The 17,127-nt window shown below is 38.3% G+C and overlaps 1 protein-coding gene across 3 annotated transcripts in view; it reads left to right on the top strand.

Annotated features, from left to right (window-relative positions):
• The window catches only part of Crybg1 (crystallin beta-gamma domain containing 1), a 196,893-nt gene that overhangs the window by 160,527 nt on the left and 19,239 nt on the right, over positions 1–17,127 (top strand). For all 3 annotated transcript variants that reach the window (XM_046430597.2, XM_058575313.1, XM_058575314.1), the window contains 6 exons: positions 1,395–1,534; positions 8,172–8,298; positions 9,813–9,848; positions 10,488–10,636; positions 11,270–11,396; positions 11,492–11,637. In XM_046430597.2, the coding sequence (XP_046286553.1) occupies positions 1,395–1,534; positions 8,172–8,298; positions 9,813–9,848; positions 10,488–10,636; positions 11,270–11,396; positions 11,492–11,637 (725 nt within the window). The remainder of the gene's footprint in view (positions 1–1,394; positions 1,535–8,171; positions 8,299–9,812; positions 9,849–10,487; positions 10,637–11,269; positions 11,397–11,491; positions 11,638–17,127) is intronic.

The following is a 17,127-nucleotide window of genomic DNA, read 5'->3' as shown; positions in this document are numbered from 1 at the left end:
TGGGGTTTTATGTGGATTTAAAAACTGTTATTTGAGATATTTGAAGTCACTTTATGGATTGCATAAAATTTCTGATTTCTCATTTGTTGATGAGCAAGGTATAATCAACATCATTCTTTTTGGCTCATGGAATTTTAAAAAATGTGATTCATGGATCTTCCAAGAGGAAAATTAAAATTCCAAGTTTGTATGATAGATATGGGTGTCATGAAGTGCAATAAAAGGCTTCAAAATTGGAACAATCAACAATTTTTGGCAGAGGAAAGCTTTTCATGTTGCTATGTGATTTGAGGTTTAGCTTAGTGTTATATCTCATTGAAATGATATCTTTCAGTGGATCTTAAAGTTGTTTCTGGGTTTTCTTTTTTTTTTCTTTTTTACTGCTTTAAATAATGATGTGTGAACCTTTTTTGTTTAATAGTTTCTAATTTTCTGATTTAGTCTCTTGGGTTAAATCATTCTGAATTATACCATGTTGGAAGGCAGGAACACATTTTTTAAAAGAGATTGTGTGCATGGTTTCTTGAAACATGAAACACATATCATATATTCAAGTGAGTTACCATTTTAGTTCATTAATTCTTCATTTTGATAATGTTTAAAAGAGCCTCACCTGAACTGACCCCAAAAAAAATTGAAGTGGAGAACATAGGGCTGGGATGTAGTTCAGGCAGCCAAAGCATGCATGAGCTTTCTTTCTTCTGTATTATAGTTCACACAGCTCAGCAGCATAGAAGAGATTTGATAAATATTTGATTAGCACACTCTGCCAGGAGAGGCCCTTTGAAGAGTATCTGATGGACCCTGGATATGCAGGGCATGGAACAATGACCTAAGTGTGGAGATTCAAAAATCACCATGAACGTGGGTTTTGGCTTTACATTTTGGACCAAACCAACATATAGTGGTCTAGTCACAGTCATGAAAAGTTACCCCAGTGGTTTTGTGGTCACAAAACAATAGTTGAGGAAGAGAAGGGCAACCATTCTATAGACCAAGATCTCTGGACTTGCAGAATTGCCTCTAAGCAAAGTAGCCAGAACTCCTGTGACTAAGGAAAGCCAAGAGAGGATGTGAGAATGATGTTCCAGTATGCTAAAAAAAATGCATTTCTGAATTTTTTGAATGTAATGTTAAGATATATGACTAAAGTAGCGTGTCTACCCTGAAAGAGGCATATTATGAAGTCGTGGGTACAAATAGGATAGGGATAAAATGGCAGGCACCCCATGAAACGTAAGTGTACATTTAAACTTGTTTTAATTGGTTGCAAAAAAAAAAAAAAAGAGAGAGAGTGAAAGAGAGAGAGAGAATAACAAGCATACTGTAGAGTTAAATACATGGTGTAATTGTTGTGTGTATATATATATATATATATTTTTTTTTTTTTTCAGGATTACAGAATTAGTCAAATTGACTTATTTACTGAACCAGAGGGGTTAGGACTCCTGAATTCCTACTTTGATGACACTGAAGAAATGCAGGGATTTGGTGTCATGCAGAAGACATGTTCCATTAAAGTGCATTGGGGCACGTAAGTGTTATATTTCAAATATAGTTTTAATGAATCTTTTTTATGCATGTATTACCAGAGATAATACTAGCGATATTTGGTTTCTGATTTGTTTTCTTGCTAAGTAATTATTGACTGAATGGTATTTTTAATACAATACACGAAGTCCTGATTGTTTTGCACCTGTGTTACTATGATTCACGTCTCTTATAAACAATAACAATTTATTAGAGGAAGTGTGAAGGAAAATGGATTTTTAACGTAGGCCTTTTTCCTTCATGTCAGAGGAATCTGATGCATTCAAAGCTGAGTAGCAGATATACCTTCGTTGTAATTCAAAGGAGGTGACCTGAAGCATGTACCCCCAATAGTTCAGGCGGGATGGAAGCCAAAATGTGGGCACTTCCTTTCATATTTTCACACAATGCTATCAAAAGCCTCTAGGATGTTGTCACAAATCACAGGAAACTGCAAGAATATTTTGAAGGAAATGGGAATATCTCAGATAGGGGAGAAATTAGGATAAAAAGTGCAGACTGCAGCGGTAAAGAATGTGGTCTCTAAAGTAGAGGATAGTGGGAAGGGAGAATAGAAAGAAGTTCAGTAGATTAGACAGAGGGGAATGAAGGGAAGGGAGGAGGGATGGGAATAGGAAAGACAGTGAAATGAATTGGAAATAACTTTCCTATATTCTTATATGAACCAGTGAATCTCCACATCATATACAACCACAAGAATGGGATCCTAACTAGAATAAGTTATACTGCATGTATAAATAATATGCCAAAATTCACTCTAGTGGCATGTATATCTAAAAAGAACATTTAAAAAAAAAGAGAAAAAAAATTCAAGTGGAGAACATAGGGCTGGGGGTGTAGCTCAGGCAGCAGAGCATGCATGAGACTCTAGGTTCAATCCCTAGTACCACAAAAATGAGCTAAAGAATTCACATAAAGTGGAGTGCAGAGCCCAAAGCATGTGAAAGGCATCCACTGAATGTAGGGAGAAAAAGCCACCAAAACTGCTTTATATTATATTTAACATCTCCTTTTAAGATTTTATTTTTGTTGTGTGCATGTACTAATATGTAACAAAAGATCCCACCATTATTTACAACTATAATACACCAATAAAAAAATGTGGAGAAAGAAAAAAAGGATTTTATTTTTGTTTATGTATTCTAATATGCATAATATATTATTTCAGTGTTGATGCATATTATTTAGAAGTATTTACATATTCAGCAAATGTGCATAAGTATTTATTAATATGATATGTAGTCTCTCCTGTAAAGTGATGTAGAATATCTGTACAGTGAATGGTAAGGCAGTCCTTCATCATGGTGTTTGCATCCTGTTGAGTACTAAAAGTCTTCTTTTACTGTTGTTCTTATCTTGGAATAATGATTTGATTTTGCAGAAAGTACGAACTGGGTAAACTAGAGATTATAGAGTCTGAATTTTGTTTCTCAGAAATCAGAAACTAAAAAACTTCTAGGTAACTTAATAGGGAGTATGACTTCCAATCGGATGTCCCTTCTGTCATGGAGCTATCCATTCAGTAGGACCAGACAAACACAAATAAGTGTGTAATGTGTCAGATGGTGAGGGCTACAGGAAACATTACAGAGAAGGGCAGGTGCAATGCCATTTTAGATAAGGTAGTGAAGAAAGATCTCTGGTGACATTTAAGCAGGGACTTGAAGGAAGTGAGAAAGTCTGCATGGGGTCAGCTGAAGGAGAAGGGACAGGGGATGCCCTAAGCAGAAAGCACAGTCTTTTTGTGGGGGGGGCCCTTCAGGGCAAGCTAAGAGGCCTAGGTGCTGAGCTAGGAGGAGGGTGAGGAAAAAGGCCTCCTGTCCTGGCAAGCCGTTGGGCCTTAGGGAAGGAATTGACATTTACTCAAAGTGGCGCCAGTGATGCTTGGAGAATTTTGATGGACTTTGTATTTTAGAATGATTACTCTGATTGCTGAGTACAAATAGACTGTAAAGGCGGAGTAGAAAGAAACTCATAAACAAGAAATTGTAATCATACAGACAAGAGGTGATGTGGCTTAGATAATGTGATTTGCAGGAAATGGGCAGATTTTGGTGCATTTTAAAGGTAAAACTGACAGCATTTGCTGTGTGCACACACATACGCACACACATGCACTACACACCATATACACACAGCCACATACCATGTAGACATATACACATGCATCCCCCACACACTTATTTTTGGCATGTTTCAAATAAAAACAGAGAACTTTAGAACTTCATAGGGTATATAGCATCTGGTCTAATGCCATCATTTAAGCAAGGAAGATAGGCTTTGGTCTCCTTCTCTAGGATAGGGTTAGTTGTTAGCTGAACATGTTCTAGAAAACAGATATTATGAAGTGAAGGAGACGTTTTTCCCTGGGTAGTCTTTGATTATTTTTACTATGAAATACTTGATATAAACAGAAAACATATATATATATATATATATATATATATATATATATATGTGTGTGTGTGTGTGTGTGTGTGTGTGTGTATAGATGGAGCCCAATAATGGGCCTACTAGCCAACTCATAACTTAGACCATTATCAGCACTGTGGCAGAAAATTGTCACCCACCCTGGTCCTAGTCCCTGATTCTTACACCTAACCTCTCTCCTAAGATTACCCTTGTTGACGAGTATGTCAATTTGTTCTTTTTCATTACTGTGCAGTAATCATTCATTGTGGAGTATACCATATTGAAGCTCAGTTTTTCTGTTTTGGTAATACTAAGGATGGAACCCATGGCCTTAGTGGCAAGCACTTTACCACTAAGCTACACCCCTAGCCCTCAGAGCCCAATGGGTTTTTTTGTTTGTTTTTTTACAAAGGCTTTCAAACATACATAAAAGTAGAAAGAATAGTTCAATAAACACCCACATATCACCCCCAGATTCAATGATGGGTAATATTTTGCCATATTTTTTTATTATTATTATTAGTTGTTCAAAACATTACATAGCTCTTGATATATCATATTTCATACATTTGATTCAAGTGGGTTATGAACTTCCATTTTTACCCCATATACAGATTGCAGAATCACATCAGTTACACATCCACGTTTTTACATAGTGCCATACTAGTGACTGTTGTATTCTGCTGCCTTTCCTATCCTCTACTATCCCCCCTCCCCTCCCCTCCCCTCCTATCTTCTCTCTCTACCCCATCTACTATAATTCATTTCTCTCCCTTGTTTTTTTTCCCTTTCCCCTCACTTCCTCTTATATGTAATTTTGTATAACCATGAGGGTCTCCTTCCATTTCCATGCAATTTCCCTTCTCTCTCCCTTTTCCTCCCATATCTCGTTCCTGTTTAATGTTAATCTTCTTCTCATTATTTTGCCATATTCATGTTATCTTTTTCTGAGCCCTTGACAGTGAGTTGCAGCTATCATGTCCCTGCACTGTATTGGCTTCAGCCTGAATGTCTTTGTAATCACATTCTCCTGCCTAGCTATCTGTGTCATACCTAAGAAAATTAGCACCGTGTCTGTGACAATATGTAGTCTGTGCCCATAAACACATTTTCCCAATTGGCTCAGGAATATCTTTTAGGAGTTGTCTTATTTTTGTAAAGTCAGGATTCATGCCTGGGGTTGTAGCTCAGTGGTAGAGCACTTGCCTAGCATGGGTGAGGCACTATGTTTGATCCTCAGCACCATATAAAAGTAAGTAAATAAAAATAAGGGCTAAATTCTTTTTTAAAAATCAGGATTCTGTCAAAGTTCATGTTAATATGTTTGACTGTCCTGTCTCTATAAGTCTCTTTTAATCTCTGTTTCCCTTGCCACTGACTTTTTAAAGAACTTAGGCTGGCTGTATTAGAGAACATGCGTTTTTTTCCTTTGAGATTCATAGCCCATCTTCTTTTGAATAATCTGAAGCTTGGCACATTCATATTTAATCTTTCAAGTATCCAGTTGGTTTCTATAAATGGCCATCACTTATGTTCAACCATGTCTTAAGGATCCAGCTATAAATGCTGTAAGTTCAACTTTGCCTGCTAGGTGGTATTTTCAAGTTACTTGTTTAAGAACAAGTGGGTAAGACAGGACTGAATTTTTTCTTAGGTGACTCAAAGGGTATTTCTAAAAGAGTAATTCCATAGATATTTTTCATATGCATATGCATTACTATTGTTATTACTTCATCAATATCCATATGTATTTGTCATTAATATATTTGCATACATTTATGTTTGTTAAAAAAGAGGCTCATGCTTTATAGTTGCACAGTTTAAGCAGAACTATAAAGTGGTATTTCTTTCTCTATAAGGTATTTCTTTCTGTATATTGGCAAAAGCTCATTACCTAAGTGCACAGGAAAAGAGAAAGAGTACCTTTAGAAACTGAAATAACATTGCCTGAAGATAATTTCCCCCTTTCCTGATAACCTCATGAATTCTGTATCATGTTGGCACAGAATGAGTCATACTGTGTTGTAAACGTCTGTTTGAGTTATCCAGCAGGCTCCCTTGCCAAAGAAGTGCCCTTAGAATGTGGCCTTTTCAAATATAACAGTTTGTATCTTTTTTTTTTCTTTAGCAATTTCCCCTCTACCCCAAATTGCCTTCCTTCTATAAATGTTATATGACTTACCCACATGCTTCCAGGAAGATGAAATTTTAGTTTCAAACGAATAAATTCCTTTAGAACTTAAAAATACTATAAGGAAAGACCTAGTAAAAAAGATGCTTGGGTAAATATCATTTCAGAATTTCAGAATGATTCATGAGCCATATATCCTGTTTATGAAGAATTAAGCCCATTCACTTGTGAAGGAGTTGAACTCTGAAGGCTTTGTCTTATTAGCATAATAACAGAATTTATTGCCCAACTCCTATTAGTTAAGGTACAGAATCCACGTGTAGCTTTGAACTCCAAAAATACTTAATGCATCCTTAACTGTCATGCTTTAAACATAAGAAAGTTGAAAGTATCCCCTTCTTAGCCTCTGTTTGCATGTGGTTTGGTGGCATTACAGTGGTATTCAAAAGACAGGCCTCTTTTTTCCTTCAGTTAATTTATTCTCAAGTATAACATTTGTACAAAAAGATACACACAAGTGAATAAGCTAAGTGAATTTTCAGAAAGTGAATACATAAGTATAACTATCACCAGATCAAGAAGTAGAACATTCTAGCATGTCAGAAGCTCCCCCATTCATGCCCCCTCCCAGCCCTGCTCACCTCCACATCTGCTCTTTTCCTGACTTCTAACACTGTAGATTAGCTTTGATCCCCACTAGTAAACCACCCCTGGCCTCCCAACATTCCTTGGTGCGTGTTGACAGGTCTTGGGTCGGATTCTAGTTGTAAATCCCTGTGTAATTAGTGAGTCTAAAAGAAGTTACTGATTTACCCAAGGGAATCTTTAACAGAAACCATTACTAAAAATCATGCCTTAGGCCCAACTGCAAAGAAGAAAAAAGCTAAGAGTCCCAATTTGCTGGTAGAAGATTTCATTTAGGATCATATCCTGCTCTTGATGGTGTCTTGGGGCGGGGGGGGGGGGCACGTATAACTTGGTGGAGAACCACAGCCAGGCATTTTAACCACACTAACAGATTGGAGAGTTTATGTGATCTCCAAGAAGTCTTGGCTCGCGAAGGGATACCTTATCACCTTCCATCTGAAAGTCACTTCTCCAGCAGCCTCACCTTCCCAGAACCTTGCCTGGAATGAGCAAATTTACCAGACCTTGAAATCTTTAGAGGCCGTTCTAACAGGCGTGATTTTATGGTTTCCTGCTTTTAGCACAGGAGAGGAGGGTGGGGCCGCTGGCTCCCTGACTGAAGCAGAAGTGACAGCTGACCAGCTTGGTAGAAGGGTGTGGTATTGCACAGTCATTAAAATCAGAACCAAAACCTCAAAAAGCTTTGCAGCCTGGGAACAAGCAGCCCTGCAGACCTTCAGAGCCTCCGGGGACATCACTGTGCATTAAGTATGCTCATGGTGATGATCCTGAGTAACTATGAAAAGAGTAAATGAATGCTTGGTGCACTCTCTGCGATGAGAAAAAACACCATAAAAAAATGATGGGGAGCCTGGTTCTGGAGTCAGCTTTGATCATCCCTGTGTGGCCTGGGGTGATTTACTTAACCTCATCTGTAAAATGGGGACAAAAATATTCCTTCCTGGTAGCATTCTTGTGAGGATTAGATGAAATTCTGGGCAGCACTCCTTGTGAGCTTGAAGAGGATGTTAGCTGTTATTAATTTTGACAGCATGAAAAATGATTAGGTGGCACTCCTCAGTCTTAGGTTACAAATGAGGTGTTTCCTTTTAAAACAGGCCTTGAGATTTCCCAAGAGGGCCTCTCCAAATACAGTGCAAAAAGAGAACTCCTTTTATTACTTGGCAGTAATAGAAAGGTTTACAGTTAGAAGCAATTAATCATATGAATTAAAAATGAGTAGGCAGAGCCAACCAAGGAGAGATGTAGGAGGTCAGGAAGGGGAGCCCAGCTTGCTCCTCCTGACACTAACAGCTATGTGCAACCGTCGTCATAGGGGGCCACATCCTCTGTTCCTTTCCCCTCTTGTCACAGGAGCCCTTTTTACCAGAGAGGAAACACTGAAATAAACGATAAGTTGTCTTTCTTTCCTTCCCTGGTGTTTATTTAGATGGCTGATTTATGAAGAACCTGGATTTCAAGGTGTCCCTTTCGTCTTGGAACCAGGCGAATACCCTGACTTATCCTTCTGGGATACAGAGGAAGCCTACATTGGATCCATGCGGCCTCTGAAAATGGTAAAAATCAAATGTGGTGTTCTTGAAGGCGGTGACTCTGTCAGCTTGACATTGATAATTCACAGGATGTGATATTGAAGCAACAAACGGGCTTTACATATGTATGTATGTGAGAGTTGAGTCCCGGGAAATACAGATTTTTCTTAATGAGAAATTTTGTCAGTTAAATAAAAACACACATACACACACACTTAGTTGTAGATGGATACAATAACTTAATTTTATTTATTTATTTTTATGTGGTGCTGAGGATCAAACCCAGTGCTTCATCTGTGCGAGGCCCATTGCTGGATAGAAATAATAGAAATGATGACTTCCTAGGTGCTACAGGTTAAAAAGTCGATAAGACTAGGTCTTTTGCCTTCAAAGCAGCCTCAGCCTTGCAGAGCTGCAGATGTGTGCTCAAAGTATCAGCCTAGTGTAGAAAGTGAAGGATTAAACATGCATGGAAAAATAGGAGGAATGATAAATAAAATTCCAACTTGTGGCTGATGTGACAGAGGAGGGGGATGATTAGGGAAGCTTTGTGATAGATCAGGTTGAGTCTTAAACCATGAGCAGTATTATTGTAGATAGAGGTGCCAGAGAATGCACTGTGTGCGCCAGGGTGCAGAGTTCTGAAAGGGCAGGACACCGAGGACAAGCCAGTTGGGACAGGAGACTCAGCTGAGTGGCACTTGGGCAGGGAGGGCCTGGAGCTGGATGTCCTCCTAAAGATTTGCCTTAGCCTTGTATTTCCTCTACCTTATCCTTATATTTTGCATTGGTCTTTGTCTCTTCTGCTTGGGAGGGACTATAGGTTTGGCTGCAACTCTCTTGTCCCCTCATGGGACACAGTGTGTGCCGTGTTGTAGTAGGTGCTCACTAAACACTTATGGTGGGACTCAAATTTGCGAACCTCCTGCCTCAGCTTCCCAAGTTGTTGGGGTTATATATAAGTGTGTGCCACCATGCCTGGCTGGGATTTTTTATATTTAATCTAATAGTTTATTTTATAACTCTTAACAGTTTTGTAGGTGGTGGGTTGCAAAACCAAATGCCTCCAATGGCCAGGCAAGAAATAAAAATGAGGCTGGCTGGGAGTTCAACCACAGGGAGTGGTGGGGATAGCAAACCCCAGCCTGTGTCCTGCTGAAGGCTGAACTTCATGCAGGATCAAAGAGTGCAGAAGGTGAAGGTTGTTGCTTGTGAGAGTTTAGGTCCCGAGATGACAGATCTTAGGACTGTTTTTTAAGAGAAATGAGAAATATAGATTTTTCTTAATGAGAAATCTTGTTAGTTAAATAAAAACAAAAACACACTCTATGTGCACCTTGAACATACAGACCACTGTGTGAGTCTGTTCTAGGTGGACTTCCTGTATCCTCATTGCTTTGTTGGTAATTTTAGCACTAGTTCACATACATTAAAACAAAGTGGAATGTAATCACACCATGAGATTCACCTTCTATGGATAATATAAAATGGTAAGGAATCAATGAAAAACCATTTTTCTCTGTTGTTTTTCTTTTCAGGGTGGTCGTAAAGTTGAATTCCCAACAGATCCGAAGGTAAGTGTGTATGAGCGTGCGTGCATGTGTTATTCCACTCCACCTCCATGAAGATAATGCTTGTGTGACTTCACATATAAAGCTTCACCACACATAGTTGCCCCCAAAGGAAGATCCCAACTTACATGTGCCACCCTCCAGGCTGGAAAAATACTGCTAATGGCACAATTATCATTAACTGTATGTGGAGCCCTGGTTCAAAAGGTTGATTGTTGCATTCAGTGTATAATTTTTGGTTGTATTTACTAATTGCAGGGCCTGTTGCTGCTTGCCAGTTAGCCAAGAAGAAACTTTTTCAAGACAAGTTCTCCCTACTCCCAAATGCTGTTATTCCCATTTCCCACATCTATGCCACATACTTTGATGGTATAGATTTAAAAAAATTTTAAAGCAACTTTAGGATTCTGATATCTAAGCAAAAAGCAAAGTTTGTCCTAAGTAAATTAGTAAACTATAACAGTCTGACCTAAGCAAAGTTCTACATATTGGTTCTCAACATTGAATAAAATCCAGTGATTTAAAAACTGTCTCTGGGTCTGGGCTATTTCACATCAGGACAGTGGGTGGAGGTGGGGAGACCTATTGCTTTTTCTTTTTTTTAAACTATATTATCACTGGTCTATCTTATTTCTGTTGTAGGTTATTATTTATGAAAAGCCTTTCTTTGAAGGAAGATGTTTGGAACTAGAAACAGACCTGTGTAGCATTGTCACTGATGAGACAGAAGTGACTGGAGATGATAACTTGCCCCTTACATCAGTGGGGTCCATGAAAGTTCTAAGAGGCATGTAAGTAGACAGGCATAACTGGAAGGATTTCTTTTTCCTTTAAACAAGCAGTAAATGTGTCCTCCTCCCTGCCAAAGGTGTTATTTCCAATTCTGTGGCATGATGAATTTCAACAGCTTTACCCACGCCTGTGTCTCACCCATTGTGACCCACACTTGGGAATTGACCATCCAGACTAATTAAATTTGCAGTCTTATTTATTAGAATTATGCTCCAAATTATACTGAACTGTTATAGTTTGCTTTCTAATTTGTGTGATCTTTTGTAATTTTAGATCTTACCCATTTATTATAGATGTATATCCTGGAAATAGTCTTAAAAATAGACCAAAACTCAAAATATTTGAATTATTACTTTAGGAAAGTCTATCCAGTTTACTTGCTGGGGTTCATTTGAGTCAGCTGAAATAATCTCAAATACCCTTATACCCTTTTAGTCCTCTGAGGAGCTTGTGTCTTAGGTTGTGTTCTTCAACATAGTCTCCTAAATTTTAGAGAATTCCAGTAGTGAGCGCGTTAGTAAAGTAATCTAGCTTTAAAACTATAGGTATTTGTCAGTTAAACAGATGTGTGCACAAGGACAGTTTTAAATGTCTGAAAAATCACTGCTCCATGCCTGTTCTTTCAATTGCAGTTGGGTTGCCTATGAGAAGCCTGGATTTGTGGGTCATCAGTATTTGCTAGAAGAAGGAGAATACAAGGATTGGAAAGACTGGGGAGGTTATAATGGAGAGCTTCAGTCCTTACGACCTATATTAGGGGTAAGTTGAAGGAAAGCTAATGGCTTGTTCTTAGTTGTTTTTTTAAAAATAATAAATGGCTACCCTTTAAATTTTGAATATATTTTTTTCAACAGGATTTTTCAAATGCTCACATGATAATGTACAGTGACAAAAACTTTGGATCCAAAGGTTCCAGTATCGATGTATTAGGAATTGTTGCTAATTTAAAGGAGACTGGATATGGAGTGAAGACACAGTCTATTAATGTACTGAGTGGAGTGTAAGTGAACTAATCCATTTGGGATCTTAAACATGGATTCTGCCTTGGTTTATGTTAAACTAATAAGTCTGTGACACAGAATAGGCTACTCAGTAAATATATTAACAGCTCACCCTTCACTCAGGCACTTAATATTTACTGCCATGCCTTTTCATAACTGACTTAAAGTATTTCTCATAGCTAAGCATCATGGTGCACACTGGTAACCCCAGCCACTTGGGAGGCTAAGGCAGGAGGATTACAAATTGCCCCCAAAGGACCAGCCATGACAGCTTAGCATGATCCTCTCTCAGAATGAAAAGGGGTGGGCATGTACCTGAGTGGTAGAGCGTCCATGGGTTCAGTCCCCAGTACTGCAAAATAAGCAAACAACAACAACGACAACAAAAACTTGTTATAACATGTAATAAAATGTTGGAGTAAGCTTCAGGGTATCTTCATTTAAATATCATTAATTTCTTAAGATGAGAATCAAATAATTAGTAATCCATTGAAAACCCAAGGATGGAACAAAGTCGAATGTTTTCCCATGTTCCTACACCTACTCCCAAAGGTTTCTTCATTATTATTTGGTTATAAAAATAATTGTTTCAATCTACCTGGAGTTATCAATTCAATGCTTTATTAATGGTAAATCAAGTTTTTATTGAACGATGACCAGTCAAGAGGCCAGTGACAGTGAGCCAAACTTAGCTGGCTCAAGTGATAAAAATAGAACTCTTTGGCTTAGCAAACTGAAAAGTCCTAGAGAAGATTTTGCTTCAGGCATGGCTGGATGTAGGGGATCAAACACTGTCATCAGAATTTGGTCTCTGTCTCTTGCCTAAACTTTTTTCTATGCTGGCTCTGTTTCTAGGCAAATCCATTTCACCTGGCATTCTTTGGTCATATCTGGCTTTTGTTTTCCCAATTCATTGATCACAGTGGAAAGGTTTTCTCTTTCCCTCACAAGTTCCAGGTTTGACTCTGATTCCCCAAGCGTGGATCACATGCACACAATGGCCATGCCTGTGTGATGTGCAGATTCCTAGAGCTGAGGTGTAGGTGGCTCCTTCATCCTGCAGGAGCCACTTAGGAAATTATTGGAACATAAGATGTGAGGATAGATGCTAGATGTGCATAAACAGCAGATGTGATTGTAGGGAGTTGTAGAATTCTTTTTTTCCAGTGTTTGGGATAAACCCAGGGCATTGAGCATGTTAGACAAGCTTTCTACCACTGAACCATAGCCCTAGCCCCCCCTAATTATTCCTATGATCCAGGCTGATGTCTGTTCTAATTTGTTATAAATGGTTATATGAAATAATTTAACACCATTGTTATTGAAAGTGTTTGATGTTAGGGTTTTTGTTTTTTAGTTTTCGTGGTACTGGGGATTGTATTCAAGGACTCCTGCCAGTGACTGTGAGCCAGGAAATGCTAGGGAAATGTTCTACCACTGAGCTGCATTGCCAGCCCTTTTTAAAATTTTTAAATTTTAAGGCCAGGGTTTGTTCAGTTGCCCATGCTGGCCTTGAACTTATTATCCTCCTACCTCAGCCTCTGGAGCAGTTGCGATTGCAGGCATGTGCCATTGCACCCCAGCTGATGTTAAGTTTTTGGTGTCATGAGTGACATAACCTATTTGCATCAGTCTAGCCTCAAACCTGTTGTATTTCATGGGGCCTCCCACAGTAGCCCTGCATATTTGAGATGTTCCTAATATACAGTACTTTTTACTATTAGAAATGCTCACTAGATTCTTGTGTAGGTTCCTGCTTGTGTTGCCATCCTTGCAGGATAACATCAGCTACTTCTGGATCTTAGCAGTCTTAGCAGAAAATGTGTCCTATTCTGGAGCCCTTGTATTTTAGAATCATAGTTGACCATCTACGAAAGATGTCATCTGAAATGTATAGCAGAAATCCTTTGAATTGGTGCTGTGACTCTGTAGTATTTTAGATTGCCTTTACAGCTAGAAATAGAGTGACCAATTCAGTCTGGCAAAACAGTTGTGTATTTTGATACTCATCTGGTGTGTTGATTAGTCACAAGTCAGTCATTCAACCTAGCAAAGGAGGTCAAAGGATGCTGGATAGCATTCTCTTTTATGTAGATTATGCATTTATGTAGATTATGCTATTAGCACAGGTAGAATTATTATGCCCTGAGCCATTTTCCTTTCCTTTTTACCCTGCCCCTGTTTACTTGAATTGGTTTCCTTTATAAAATGTGGTTTTTATATGTTTCTATTATTAGTCATTTCTAGTTGTATTTCCTGGCTTGGGCTTTTTTTCTCATTGCAGCCGTTGAGTTTTGGTGTGGGGGAAGCTGAAGAGAGGTACACACGCACACCACTTCCTTTTAATTCTTTGGATGAAGCAGGGCTTCTATACTTACCAGGACCAGCTGCCTCCTCATTATTTCATGCACCTTTGTCACTTGACAAATATTTATTAAGGTCTACTGTGTGCAAAAGCATTATATTATATCCTTACAAATGTTACAGTATTTATATAAAATATAATTATTGCTACAAAAGAGATGGAGATTAAATGCTTTGCACAGCAGAGAGAGATTAATTTCTGGCCCCGAGGAGTTTGGACTGGAGTTAGGCCTTGCAGGGTGGGAAGGTAAGATATGCTAAGATGAGGAAGACTATTCAGTCTTACTAGTTTCAAAGGAAATTAGTTTTAATTTTAATAGCTTTATTTTTATTGGTTAATAAGCATTTTAGTTGGATCTTTATTTCTTTAGTTTGTTCTTTATTTCTATTAGTTATAGGAAAAAAAATAAAATTTTTTGAAATTCTTGTTCTGTGAAAGTATCTCCCAGGAAACTCACAGGTAATAAATTCCCTGGGGAGCAAACTTGTGATTAGCTCTGAAACAGTCTTCAGGAAGCATGCTTCTGAGACCAGAGTTGAGGTTTTGAGGAACTACATTCCATTTCTTATTGGAAAATCAGAAGAAACTCCTTTACACAACTCTTGCTTATCAATTTCTAGGTCTGAGCTATACTCTTCCTCAAATAATGGAAACTGGGCTAATTTTTTTAAAAAAAAATAAAGAGCAGAATGAAATTTTCTGGAGCACAGATAAAAATAACTGGGCCGTTGTCTTAAATTCATTTTCCTTTGGCCTACCACAGAAGGACAGGTTTGGTAATTCTGGGCCATTACACTGCCAGGCCAGGACCTGCTAGCACTTGTACATGCCTCTCTCCCGCCCCTTGCCAGCCTTTAAACAGAGCATCCTGATTCACATGTACAGAAAACGTTTGAATAGGGCCAGTATGGCATACAATCTAAAATAAAACAGAAACTCGGCTACATTCGTTACAATTAGTATAATAATACTTATATATCTTTTTTTTTTTCCTTTGTGGTGGTGCTGGGGATTGAACCCAGGGCTTCATACATGCAGGCAAACATTCCTTTACCACTGAGTCACATCCCCAGCCTGAATATGGGGTTTTCTTGAGTCCCAAGTATTAGTAGATGCTCACCTCAGTTGGTGTATTTGGGTTTCTTCTCCCTCCTCCAGGACCCCCTCCATAACCCACAATTCATGGAATCCAGTTGGGGCTGCATCTCGGAGAACAGCAGCAGTCTGAATTCATGTAGCATCTTCATAAGTTGTTTTCCTGTCTCAACTTTGGTGAATTAGATGGGCTTACCTGGGTGTTGTGTGTTTACTTGCATGTAGTTTGTTTTAGTTTTATGGGGAACTGGAGTACCCATATTTGTTAGTTCAAGAATAAAGGGAAAAAAATTTCAAAAAGAAGGATTGAGAAGCTTCTCCCAGACTGACTTAGTGGCTGTCCACTCACCTCGGGAGCATTCTCTCTCATCTCTTGCTCTTTACTGGCTTTTTTTTTTCTCTATATACATTGAAGTGGGATTAAAAGCCCTTTAGCCTTTTGTTCTCTAACTTGTTACAAGGCCCTACTGGGAACACCTTTTTTGAGATATGACTTTTTAACTTAATTTTTCCTTTTTAAAAGTCCTGTTTTTTTTTGTTTTTTTAAAATCTCCTTGCTAAGCAGACACCCCCCTCCCTCAACACACACATCATACAGTGCCCTGCTACTGTCACTGTCACTGCTCAGCATGTGGTTAGCCACAGGCTGCATGTGCAGAGGCAGTACTACAGGTACCCATGTGCCTGTGACCTCACCAGGTCAGTTCCGGGATCTCAGCCAACTCCCTTACCTATAAAGAAAAACACAAACTTTCACAAAGATTAAAGGGCCTCTTCAAAGTCACCTGAAAGTTAATGTCTTGACCACAGCTGGAACAAGGTCTTCTAGTTACTCATCATGACAAAGAGTAGGTTTTTAAAACTGCTAAGGAAGCTCAGAAATGGGGTGTCCATATTTTCTGAAAGAGACTAGGATTGGTGTTTAAGCAGTTCCTGTCAGATGGCCAGAGGTGAGCGTTCAAATGTAAACTGTTGGAGCTACTTAACTACCAGTTGAGATTTCTGCAGCGTTCTTTTCTCCTTGGTGGCTGTTCATTTCCTGGTGATGTCTGTGCTCATGTTTTTGTTTAAATTGGCTCTTAGTAAAATCTGAATCTGATTTATGCATGAACTACACAGACTGTTTTAGGAATGCTTTAATAGAATAGTAAATGGAAGGAAACCTCACAAGACACATGACAGGTGGGTGGCAAAGCAAAGAGAGCCCAGTAAGCCTCAGGAGATGTAGGTTTGGTCATGCTCTGGCCACTAATTGATTGTGTCAGCTTGGACAGGTCACTTTCCATTCAGAACAAACAGCAACAAATAATTCCTTGTCATGCTTCTCACGCATCTAAGAACTTAGGGATTTTGTTTTTTTCATTGTATTCTTAGTGCCAGTCTAGTTCCTGGCACATGGCAAAAGGGCAATCAGTGTTTACTCAGTGTATATGAATGAATTAACTTTTCTATGTCTTTAGATTTTTCCCATCTGTAAATTGGGCACACCAGTACTTCCTTTGATAAGTGTAATTTAGTAGATGTGAGAGCACTTTGGAAAGTTCTGAATACAATATATTGTATTATGGGATGATCATTAGATCAACGAATTAACTAAGGAGTAGACACCGAATCTTTCTTGAATACAACAGAATTGAAAAACCATTTTCCCTTCAAAGACTTTATCTTTAAATAGGAAATAACATAGGAATAGTTAGTTTTGTTGATTTTTCTCTCCAAGTTTAGATCACTGAAAAGATAACAAATGAAAACATTCACAAGAGATTGGAGTATTTCTGTGAGTTTGGTTTTGCTTATTATACCATTCTATGATGCTGGAAATAATGTTTGAAACAAAATCTTAATTAGCTGCATTTTTTTAGCATTTAACTTATTTTAATGTGTTTTATTGTATAATAGGGACATAACTTCCTGTTAAAATCTTTCTGCAGAAATATTTTAATGTTGATAACAAAAAGAATTTTTGTTTGCTTATTAAAAGGAATAGGTTCTTCTTGAAAGTTCAATTTGTTTCCTTAGAAGAGAATTA

Source organism: Marmota monax, unplaced genomic scaffold (assembly GCF_021218885.2).
Source record: "Marmota monax isolate L192 unplaced genomic scaffold, Marmota_monax_Labrador192_F-V1.1 WCK01_AAM20220418_F8-fsc00013, whole genome shotgun sequence".
Lineage (NCBI taxonomy): Eukaryota > Metazoa > Chordata > Mammalia > Rodentia > Sciuridae > Marmota > Marmota monax.
The sequence above is the reverse complement of the archived record's forward strand: the minus strand, read 5'-3'. Positions and strand labels throughout refer to the sequence as shown.